Here is a 12947-nt window from a genome sequence, read left to right as displayed (position 1 = left end):
TGATTATCACCCTGAAACTAACTATCTGAATTTGAAAGACATTCAAATATGTAACATGATTATAGTATCTAACCACTGCAATACCAAAAGAAGGAATGATAAAATTCTGGACTTTGCTGTGTTCGAAACGAAGTAGTTCTTGAACAACTTTAATACCTTCCTGATTTCATTAAAAACTTGATTTTAGGGAAAGATATTTTATCTGCAATTTTTTTTTATCTGCTAAGTTGTTAATGTTGTGCGATAACTCTTGAGTTCACGCACAATTATTAAAAAATTATTCCCAATCTTTAAAGTTCTATATGCCTAAAGCGCGAGCGAAGCCACAACGAGAGATGTTAGTTTTGAATTAAAAGACACTCTTACCTCTCCCCAAACAACGGAAGTCATCCTACTTTGCAAAGCATTCAATAATATTAATAATTGAGTTTAAACAAAATAATCAATCGAATTTTTTTTTATCTTTTCATTGTACTTAAAACAATTAATATACTTTAAAATAGTTCTAATAAATTTACGTTTCCATGAAATCTATACTGTTATATAAAGAGGAAGAGGCTTTTTGTTTGTTCGGGATAAACCAAAAAAACTACTCGATTAATCGCAACCAAATTTTTACCCATGTTTCTTGGTATAACTGAGAAGGATTTTTGATATATATTTCATCTCGAAAAAAAAAAGTAGTATTAGAGTTGAAGCACAAACTTTAATGAATTGAATTAACGAACTGTAAACTGCGAGACTCTTTCAGTGTGTGAGCTGGATTTGAATTGAATGATTCGAATCAATCTAATGAATAATATTCAAAAATAATATAACTAAATTTACGTTAAGAAAATAAAATAATATTAAATAAATTAAAAAAATTATTGTTTAATAATAATGGGCTTCCTACGGGGACTGCGTGTGAGGCTACAGTGGTGAGGTATGGGAGCACCCCGTGGGAGGCTAAACCAATCATCACCATAAAGTGGTAACAAATGGGGTGCCCCTGGAACGCTGTTTTGGGAGGTGCAATGGGGTGCTCTTATAATATATCTGCAAAAAATCGTCCGATTTTTAAAATTAAAATGTGATTATTTGTTAGCAGGATGAAGGCAAACTTTTGTGGAACAGGTACACTCTAGGTCTAACGGTTATTCGTTATCGTTAGATCACGGTCATTCGGAAATGTATATATATATATATATATATATATATATATATACATATATTTATAAAAAGATTGTCTGTCCGTTATCGCATCACGCGAGAACCAACCGACCAATTACTTTCAAATTTGCAGGATACATTCGTTTTATCCCAAGGAATGTTTCATGTCATCGACCGAGGTCCTACCTCCCTTGAAGGTTAAGATATTAAAATATTCATTATTTCTTCGCTCCCAAGGAGGGTGAGTGAAATTTTGAATTAAAGATATTCATTAAGGGTAAAATAGATTAATCCTTTTACTTCATTATTATATTTTTGCCACAATGAAAAAAGTTATAAATATTTTGTCGTCAAAGGCGTGTGTACTTTAGTTACCGTAGTTACTATTATTCTATTAAATATTACATTACTGCTATGTATTGTATTATGTTTCTATTATTCTATTATACTATTCACGTTTCTATAAAACCTGAATACTACAATTATTATTTATCGGTATTAATCTCACAACAATGAGGATAATGTTCAGTGCGGAGGTCCAGGGGTTGAAGCCCTCTACGTAGATGTGAATGGCAACCCAACTGAAGCAAGCTCTGAGGGTGTCGAAGGCACCTCTTCCCCTGGCAAATTGAGACTGGAAAGCGAAGCGACCTCTTGGTCCCGAGGAGCTCCTAAGTTGGCTTCGGGATTTGCCTGGACTAACCTGAGCTCCGAGGATCCAGGTTCTGGCTAGACGAACCGGGTAGTACTGTAATGCTGTATGTGTTTTTAGATTTATCATCAAGCATTTTTTCGAATAAAAGAAATACTACTGAAAACAATAATTTTTCTGGTTTAAAACGCTTTATAAACATTTTAAAAATATTTGTCAAATAGATTTCACATGATGCAGTGTTTAATTTAACCCAAAAAACACAATACGTAATGAGTAAAACAAAATTTCAATAGATGTGTAACCTTTACACATATGCCTTTTTCATATATAAGCTTTATTGAGTACCCACTAGATAACACATAATCAAGTTTTATTTTTACGTTTAATTAAATATATTCCAGAAAGTTCAATCTTTATCGATTTTAAGATTATACAACCTAAAAAAATCTATAGATAACAAAAATGCTAGCAGAATAAGATTAAAAATTTTATAATAAATATTTTAAGAAAAATACAATTAAAACGTTTAAACAATTATTCTTTAAAATACGACATTTATTTATTACCAGTTTAGCGAGTTACATAATAATGGTTATTCGGTAATATTTAATGTAATGCAAAAGCGATTAATATACTAAAAAATAATAATAATAAAAAATAGTTTCGTTAAATTGATAGTTTAATTTTAATAATTATAGTAATAAAAAATACTCAATTATTGCCTACGGTTAGTTTGGTGTTAAATGACGTAGCTGGCGGAACTAAAAGATTTTAGGCTGTATCAACGAACAACAACAATAATAATAATAAAATTGACGAAGCGGTAAGATAAAAAAAATATCAAAAACAAGAAAAATAAGAAGAATAATGAATAAGAAATGGATAAATATTTTTTATTTCTAATAATTAAATCCTTGAAAAAAAAACAACGATAGCTGATAGGATTGATTGGAAGCCGTTGTAGTTATCCTGTGGTGAGTCAATCAGCCTCTAGTAAATATTATTATTGTTATTATTATAAGAATAAATATTCATTTAAGGGTGAACAACGTGGTTATAACGACCTTGTCCCCCACTTAACAAAAAAAAATTTATAGCATAAAATATATTGAAGCGGTCATAACATTACGTTCTTTATGTACCCCCCACCATTAAATTTTTGCACCTATTGTATAAAATCCAAGCATATCACTGTAGTATATATATTCTGTCCAACAGCCCCAACAGCAACAGTGTTACACAGTATTTTGAATCAAATCGACAACAACCCTTCCTAGTTCTTTCAGTTTTTTAAACTAAATACTACATCAAATCATTCAAAATGGCACGTTACACTATTGCTGTAAGTAAACATATTATTATTATTATTATAAATAAATATTATATAGAGTTAATTAACAAACCTGTTTCTTTTAATTATATTAAAAGGGAAAACAAGTAAATTTAATTTTCAAAAATGTAATATTTTCTTAAATGAAGCTCAGTTTATAGAAGTTATTAATTATAATATAACTGCAATAACTCAAATATTAATTCTTTTTTTATTAAAAAATTAAATTTTTATAAATTTTCTATTTCCAATTAAAAATTACTTATGATTTTTTATTAAGCTATTCCCATCGCTATAAAGCTTACTAATTATATTAAATCCTAAGAAGGACATACAGTATAAATAAAAATTTAAAAAAATCCATTTGTAATATAGGATAACTCGTTAATAAGGATAAAGGATTTTGAATTACATATGATTACCAGATAAGCATCATTGAAAATAGAATTTGTTACCTAATTAAAGTTTTAAATCCAGAGTACTTAAAGGGATGTTACTTAGAAATATATATTTATTCCTACGAAATATAAACAGGTCTGCGTATGTAGCTTTTAAACAATTATTTTTTCATGATAATACATAGCTGTTATCATTTTTTTAGGTTAAAATATTTATGATGAATGTAGTAAACTACCAGACGATATTGGTTAAAAAATTAATTAAATATTATTTTAAATTTAAATTCAATATTTTAAAATATACTATACAGACACAATTAATGAATTAATGAGGTTTTAAATCTAAATTCATATAAAGTTTTTTCTAGTGTACGATATAATATTGTAAGATAGTTCGTAAATTTACATTAAAAATCATTACAATATTTTAAAAATAAATTACAACAGCATATATATTAATTATAAAAAATAACACATATTTAAAAAAACCTTTCCTGAATAGAGTTATTTTTTTAATCTCTTTTAGGTAGATTTCATAAGAAAGCTGTCTATTGTAATGAGTACCATGATTCGACTTTCGGAAAATTTCAACATATCTTCGCGTTTCACATCCCCCAGACCCCCAAAACCAAAGTCAGTTCAAAATTTATAAATATATTTCACTTTCTTGTGGACACGATAACTGCCGTAATTTTGCGCCAAACACTTTCAAATTGTTTCCTAAAAAAACTTGATCCAAAATCTCGGTCGACATCTTTAACAGCCAAAATAGGATCATGGGGTGACTTTTTCGAAAAAAACCAAATATTGCTATAACATTTTTATTAAATAAAATATCGAATTCGTTTAAATTTCTTACGATTCTTTAGATAAGGGCCTAAAACTTATGTCGGTAAAGTTTTTGGATATAATCAACCATTGGCCCAAGGGGTGGAAAAAAATGGGATTTTGAAGACAAAAAAACCATACCTACCGTAATAGGCACAGTATCGAATCGGTTTAAAGTGGTCGTTAGTCCTCTAAACATTACCTAAAACGTTTGTCTGAAACAAGTTTTGATATAACCAACCCTTTCGGCAATAGATGACCAAAATGTTGCTGGAATTGAAAGATGGGGCTTTGCTAAACATGTAAAACTTTTTTCACATGCAATCATTGTCGTATTGAATAAATTTGAAGTTTTTCTTAACTTAAAGGTGGACATTTTTTTCTTCCCTCCTTAGCAGCGGTGAAATAATTTCTTCAACCTTTTTTTTAATTTAATTATATTGATTTATTAATAATTATTTACCTGTGATTGAAGAAAAGTTTTACAATATATAATAATTCAAAAATAAAAAATAAAAAATTGGTTTGTCTGGAACTACGTTTCGCACGAGATTTGAGCGTGACAACGTCTTGCAAAGACCTTTGATTGTAATGTCGCAAAAGAAAAATCTTGTTATCCTTATGAAGTAAACACATGTTTTTTGAGAAACTGGCGTTGGGCTAGATGAAAATACCAATTAATTAAATTCATCCATGATTTGGATGTTTTAAAAAATTACTTGTTTAAACAAACAAATTGAATCGAAGTGATTGTTTAATTAGCTAATGAAACACGTTAATATTCCATTTAATAATAATAATTAATATTAATAGTTTTTGCAAGTTTAAATTGAATGATTTGTTATAGAAATAAACTTTAATCAAATCAATGTTGATAAAGTGTCAATTTAAAATGATGAAATTAAAATCATAAGTCAAATTCATGAAATTGCTGTTTTTGAAAAGCCCGCCAAAACCTGCTTGACATGATAGTATATTCCATTGCACGACGGTTAGGCGGTTTAACTTGTCATTAAAACTTCTAAATATTTTTAAATCTCGTGTTAAGTAAATAGAAATTCTGGTTAAAAAATATTAATATTCAATTTTTAAATATTATTTATAATTTTTGCAAGTTTAACTTAAACAATTTGTTTAAATATAATCATGAATAATTAATTATAGAAATAAACTGAAATCAAATCGATAACAATAAATTGTTAATTTGAAATGACGAAATTGAAAATATAAATCAAATTTATGAAATTGCTGCTTTTGAAAAGCCCGCCCTAACCTGTTTGATAAAATAGTAGATTTCCTCGCACGGCGGTTGGCCGGTTCACATTGTTATGACATGTGTGAGGTTAAAAATTAATTTTTAATCTTAATTAGCAACAATCATTTACACAGACTCAATTATTTACCATTATTGCCGCAATTGTTGTGTAATAAACAATGAAAACCACATTACCTTTTCACTTTACTTTATTAACGGTTGACGAAAACAGTTCACGTGTAGGTGTAAGTTGTGTGCTGCCGATGTCTGTCTCTCTTCTACTCGGACGCATGGGCCAATAGTGTGGAAGAGAGATATATGCGGCACAAACAGAACGCTTATGCCGATCATCCCTTCTCTTGCTCGTGCAGCGCTCTCGCTCGTATGCTCGGCTCAGGCGGAACGGGACAATGAGTCATGCTTTTTCGTGCGTGCTGCCCGCGTTCATCGATTTATAAGACGTTGTCACGTCAAAAAATATTTTAAAAATCAGAAGTTATTGGTAAAATAAAATTTTATGTACATTTTCAGAATTCATACATGAATGACTACTCCAGATCTAAAAGAAGACAGTTGTGAAGGCAATTGTTCATGATTTACGATTTATAAACCAATTAATCATAGACTAACTAAACTTATATTCAAATTACCAAAATATATTAATTTCTATTATTTCAAATAAACAAATTTACTAAAATTATTCAAAAGTAATGCATGTTTAAAAGAAATTCTCTAAAATACATAAATATAAATTTGGCTGCATTTTATTACTATATACACCTTTAATTTATTTATATATTTACTTTTCTATTAAGTTTTTAAGGACGTAATATTTCTCATAAATTTTCGTCCTAATGTTGATTTTTTTTTGTAGGAAACGTGCAAGGCAATACTTTTTGATTATTTAATATAATATTTAATTAAATCCTCCAAAATATTCACATAAATTATACGTAATTACTTAAAAAAAAAAAACAAAAGAAACACAATAACCGAATAGAAATTATCATTGAAAATTACACGTGTATTTTTTAATTATTATAATGTACGTTAATAATAATTAGTATTATTTTTAAATTACGTAAAAATAAAATAAATATTAATTACAATTATTTTATTAAATATTAAAACTTCTTGGAAGTAATTAATATTACTTCCTTTTTAAGTTTTAAAACAAAATTTTCCCTTTCAAAGTTCATTATCTTAACAAAATCAATTTTGTTTACAGACGTCCCACGAAGAGTTATATGCCTCTTCGTGGTACGTCATATGGTTTTAGAACCATATGTTGGTTCTAAAACTTAAAAATATTCATTCAGTGGACTGTATTTCCAAGAGTGAATTCATACGTCGGGTGGATAATAAATAATGTGCGGAATTGCCCAAAATCTTATTATTGTTGTTCATTGAAACCATTGTTAATAAACATTGTTAATAGCTTAATGTTAACTTACGCAGAACTGTAATCTTACAATCGTGAATTTTAAATGTCGACAGGAATTCTCTTGATTTATGAAGCATAAGATTATAAGAAGAAAATCAAAACATAATATTTAAAGAATTTTTATATTACCTTAGATTCACATATTAAAACATAACATAAGATTTAGATGCATTAATTGAAGAAACATATTAAATCTTTAACAAGCAATTATAGAGAAAGAGTTTACATTTTGTAGTGTCTTATACATCGGATTGAGGTATTGATTTAGTATTAGTCGCCTATTTCCCTAAAGATTCTTTTGAAACTTAACAGACCTCTAACAAAAGTCCTAAAAATATTCTGTGGAAATTTTAACCTTCTAAGATTTATAAAAACAAAATGGCCGCTTTCAAATTAAAATATCAATTTCAGATAAACCAAAGTTTTTATTCTTTAAAAAGTAGCTGGTAAAAACGATTAAAAACGGATGACATATTTTTGAACAGCTAATCAAATTTAATAAAACAAGTTAATAATTAGTAAACAAGTTAACCATTAGTAACCAATTATCATCTATTTTTAGTCCAGCTATTTCTTTTTTTCTGTTTATAATGATAATTTTTAAGATAATCATATGATGTAACATGATAATTAAAAGAAACCGTAAGGTACCATGGTACTATACTGGGTACCATGGTACCGCAGTATGGTCCAACAGTAAGTCAACAGCAATAAAAAGCAAATGAAATAAATAATATTTTATAAAGATTACTATAAAATAACAGGTTATAGGGTAAGTTATGGTGTTCATTTTGTTATCTGAATGCATAGCAGCTGAATGGATAACAAAAAATCTCTAAGTGAAATTTGAATTTTAGATATAACAATTGAATAAGAAGATATAAAAACAATATAAGTATTGTTTAATTTTAATGTAATTTTTCGCGTAAATATTATGTTAAATATGATTTTTTTTCTTCAGTAGTCATATTATTAATTTCTTTATATTTATTTTAAAATGTTCTTTCTTTGTTGTTAAGTTTATTATCGCATATGATTTCTTAAAAAGGGGTATTCCCATAACATGATAAATAACATTTAAATTTTTATTGCTATTTTTAATATCATATTATGTAATTTACAGTATTCTAGAACAATAAAAGAAATACAAATCGTAAATAAAAAATTTATTTTAAAAGTATTTTTTGAATTCTCTGTTGACTTTAATTCTTACTAAAAAAACAGAATTGAATTATTCCTTACCTTCACGTAGGAAAATATGAATTCGTATTTTCTCGGAATTTATATTTAATAAGAGTATCAAAGTATCTATTCAGAAAATCGGTGAATTAATATACAGAAAATATTTTTATTGAAAATTTGGTAAAACATTCTATCATACTAATTTTCACTATCCTTAATTTATTGTTTAAAAATTACTAGGTATTGTGCTGTAAAAATATTTAAAAAAAAAAATATTTTCTCCAAAAATAAAACTTCTTGTCAATCAAATATTTGAAATAATTACATAATATTTAAACAGATTTAAAAAGAAAAATAGTATGAAGCAGATTTTTTTTTTAAATTTAACTTGTATTTTTATTTCGAATAATTTTCAATAAAACCATGTAAAAATAAGCTACTAATCGTTATAACAAATGATTATTTAATAAAAATAGAAAATAGATTTAATAGATTACCAATAATTTAAAATTAAAGATTAACATTTATTCTTTTTTTCTTTTTGCAGTTGTTCTTTTTGGCCGCCGTTGCTTTCGTAGCAGTTAACGCAGCAGATGGACCAGCAGAAGCAGAATTAGCACCAAAGCAAGATCTTAAAACATCAAATACCTATGGTTTAGGATATGCAGCACCTTATGGAGGATTCTATGGTGGATATCCGCACGGAGGATATGGTGGTTACCCATACGGAGGACTTAGTTACGGACATGGTGGTTATGGATATGGATATGGGCGTAAGTTTTTTTTTTAAATATAATAAATAAATAAAGTACCGGCCTCCATGGCGCGAGTGGTAGCGTCTTGGTCTTTCATCTGGTGGTCCTGGGTTCGAATCTCGGTCAGACATGACATTTTTCACACGCTACATTTCCATATCCCACGCACAAGTTTCAAGCTTATGTGGCGATATCATAAAAAAAAAAAATACATAAATAAATAAAATATTCCAACTTATACCTTAATTATTTTTAAAGAATTTGTAAATAATGAAGTTGTAAAAAGATTAATGATATAATGCTATAAATCAGGCCACTAACATTACTTTTCAATGGATGGGAGTGTTTTGAATTAACAACAAAAAACTTGTTTTTCTAAGAAACTAAAAATGTTTTCGAAATTTCCGGTTTAGAAATTAAGTTTAAGTTAATTGTACTAAATTGATTAAAAAAAAAAAAAAAAACATTTAATTTGTGATACCTATATAATATATTCTCATAGGTCAAGTTTGATTATAAAAAATAAGTACGTTTTTGGTGGGTGGGGTTATTGGTTGCTATGGTAATATACGATATTACCCGATGTCGCCAATCTGGTTATATTGGTTTCTATAGCAACTACCTGTAAACTAAATTCAGTTTTTAAGGTCGTAAATTTCCAAGAAATTATTTTTTTAATATTAGAGTTGCATAATAGATTCTAACAAGAATTACAACATCTATTTTGACCAATCATAAACATTTTTAATTTAATATTTTGTTTATACGCTACATAATCAAAAGATCAATAAATAATAAAAAATAAAGTAAAAAAAAATCAAAAATTTTATAATACTTATTTTTATTTTATTATTTTATACGTTGCAATCTGTTCAACGAGTGAAAAATAAGCAAACCCCTCCACAAAAAGGTGAAGATGATATGTATGACATATCAACGAGTTCTTGCAGAGACTCAGGCCAACCATTCCTGAGACGTGTGGTTAATTGAACCCCAGTAACTGAAATACACCGACATCCTTCTGTCTATTATTCAAATCCATATAAAAACAACTAAATTTTAATAGGATTTGAACCTCAAAACCTTCGAATTCGAAAATCAGCTGTTAAACAACTGATTTGCGACGAGTTAACTGATAAATAGGTGGGCTAATAATACTTAAATGACAATATATTATTGCGAGATAATAGTTTTTACGTTTTGAAAAATTTTTACCAAAATGTTTGGTTCCATTAGAACGACTAATCTACACGTGCTAAAATTTTATAAATAAATATTCTGATAGAAGTATAATAATACACGTTGATATAAGAAAATTTATAAATATAAAAACAAACAGTATAACTTAAAAAATGCGTAGATATGTTTAAAGTCCATGTTAGTTATTTAAGTATAAGCACATGAAATAACACGTAAATGTATATACATCAATAAAAAAAATTACTACAAAAAAGTTCACAATTCCGAAAAATTATACTTAGAAAAGCTATCGAAAATTATACTTATTTTACTTTCTACGTAGAACTCACTCTCACACTCTCTCTCTCTCTCTCTTAATAAACCGAAGTACTGAATTGAGTTATACAAACACAAACTCTAATGAGATAAAACTGGTGGATAATAACAGTAACAGACCATTCCGTTTAGCAGAGATTTACAGGAATAAGTTAACATATTTAATTTTCTAATTATAAGTCTACACGATTCATACTTCTGGGAGCCAGATAATTATCCAACAGCCTATTTTTGTATCTTCTAAACTGTATCTTCTAGATTTTTTGAGGGTGTCCCCAAGAAAGGACAGTATACTTTATACGAGAATATCCGTAGAAAAATAAATATTTAATAATGATGACATCCTCAGCGTTTTATAAAGTGTATCAGTGCAAAATGGTACGATTTGATCTTGTTATAAATGAAATCGATTTAATCATCCCACGAGAACTTTTTATCAAATACAACACCCAGAAATTTTGCTTTTGCGTATAAATAACCGTAATTTTAAAAATGTATATTAAAATATAACTTAAAACTATATTTTACTAAGATTAATAGTGAATTAAATAAGGTTAAAAGTAAAATTCAGTATGTAAAGTAACATAATAATACCCATAAATGAGAATGATATGTATGAATGTAAATGAAGTGTAGTCTTGTGCAGTCTCAGTTCGATCGTTCCTAAGATGTGTGGTTAATTGAAATGAAACCACTAAAGAACACCAGTATCCACGATCTAATATTGAAATCCGTATAAAAGTAAATGCCTTTACTAGGATTTGAACCTTAGAACTTTCGACTTTGAAGCTTATTTGCAATGACGAGTTCACCACTAGACCAACCCGATGTGTCAATGTACACATCTAAAACAAGCTTGCTGAGAGTATAAATAACCTTCGGTTTGGGTTTAAAAGATATTTTGTTCAAAAAATATTCATTTAAAAAAAAATATAGTTTTTAAATACAAAAAGCTTTTATAAAACTTTTAACTAAAAGCTTTTATGTTAATTGGTTACATTTTTTAAAATACACGATGGCCTGACAAAAATTATTATCGAAGGAATGATAGAGAGAAAGAATTTTAAATAAATACGCGATTGGAATACATAAAACAAATTATCAGTGATGTTAGTCGTTCAACCCATTAAGAACTTAAGATGAAAGTAAAAGTTTAAAGGCTTTGAAGACCTGTTTCAAACAAATCCGACGAAGTATAACAGCAAGCAGATAGATTTTAAACTGCTTAATTATGGATGATGAACGTTAACGTGATATAACACCATTTTATTTATGTACTTTTAATAACTAATAGTTATTTGATATAAATACTTTATTTATAAAAAATTATTTTTCTGATTTCAGGTTATGGATATGGTTATCCAGGTCACCATGGTTACAGTGGTTTCTACGGCGGATATCCAGGATTTTACCACGGTTAAATAATTTAATATACTTTGGTAATCATAAAGCTATATGATTAATCAAACTAATTGAAAGAACTACTGAAAGAAATATTTCTCTTTATTACTTTTTTTTAGAGAATTATTTTTTTTAAAAATAATACAGAAAACACACACATTTTTAATCTCAATAACTATTTTAAAATTTGTAATTTTTTACGCTAAGACTTAATAGGTCAGTACTGCCAAAAAAATTAATTTTTATAAATGCTATTTACTTTTATGTTTTGCAAAATACTGAATTAAAAAACTAAAGTTTTCATTAAAATGGAAATTATTTATTTTTTTAGTTTCAGCATATTTTGGTGTAATACTGTTGACTTAAATGCTTTAATTAAAATATGTTTATATCATTTTATTTTATAAATAAAATTTTTAAGTAAATTTATTATAAAATATTTGTTTTTATTTTTTGTTCCCTTTTTATTATCATTTCTTATTACTTCCTCATTGTTTCTTTCTATTCTCCTAAATAAATTTATTTACCTCAACATATTCATTAAATCCTTCAGTCACCAATCTCTTTTTCATATTTTATAACTTTTTTCCCCTATTTACGTACGCAAAGTCTGTGTTATATATATCTTTTTTTTTGTCTTCAGCCATTTGACTGGTTTGATGCAGCTCTCCAAGATTCCCTATCTAGTGCTAGTCGTTTCATTTCAGTATACCTTCTACATCCTACATCCCTAACAATTTGTTTTACATATTCCAAACGTGGCCGGCCTACACAATTTTTCCCTTCTACCTGTCCTTCCAATATTAAAGCGACTATTCCAGGATGCCTTAGTATGTGGTCTATAAGTCTGTCTCTTCTTTTAACTATATTTTTCCAAATGTTTCTTTCTTCATCTATTTGCCGCAATACTTCTTCATTTGTCACTTAATCCACCCATCTGATTTTTAACATTCTCCTATAGCACCGCATTTCAAAAGCTTCTAATCTTTTCTTCAGAGATACTCCGATCGTTCAAGTTTCACTTCCATATAA

At 27.6% G+C, this 12947-nt stretch overlaps 1 protein-coding gene across 1 annotated transcript; it reads left to right on the top strand.

The window, feature by feature from the left end:
* The first annotated feature begins 2992 nt into the window (after window positions 1–2992).
* LOC142331067 (uncharacterized) lies at window positions 2993–12352 on the top strand. Its single transcript, XM_075376720.1, has 3 exons — window positions 2993–3149; window positions 8792–9017; window positions 11859–12352. The coding sequence occupies exons 1-3, from the start codon at window positions 3129–3131 to the stop codon at window positions 11933–11935; spliced, it is 324 nt and encodes a 107-aa protein (XP_075232835.1). The 5' UTR covers window positions 2993–3128; the 3' UTR covers window positions 11936–12352.
* Window positions 12353–12947: the final 595 nt, after the last annotated feature.

Source organism: Lycorma delicatula, chromosome 10, assembly GCF_047948215.1.
Source record: "Lycorma delicatula isolate Av1 chromosome 10, ASM4794821v1, whole genome shotgun sequence".
NCBI classification, from domain to species: domain Eukaryota; kingdom Metazoa; phylum Arthropoda; class Insecta; order Hemiptera; family Fulgoridae; genus Lycorma; species Lycorma delicatula.
This window is presented reverse-complemented; position numbering and strand designations above follow the sequence as displayed.

Bases quoted from the DNA above. Each gene is read 5' to 3' on its own strand.
- LOC142331067 (XM_075376720.1), top strand. From the start codon at position 3,129: ATGGCACGTTACACTATTGCT. The intron at 3,150-8,791 runs GTAAGTAAACAT...TTCTTTTTGCAG, and splicing joins TGGCACGTTACACTATTGCT to TTGTTCTTTTTGGCCGCCGT. The intron at 9,018-11,858 runs GTAAGTTTTTTT...TTCTGATTTCAG, and splicing joins TTATGGATATGGATATGGGC to GTTATGGATATGGTTATCCA.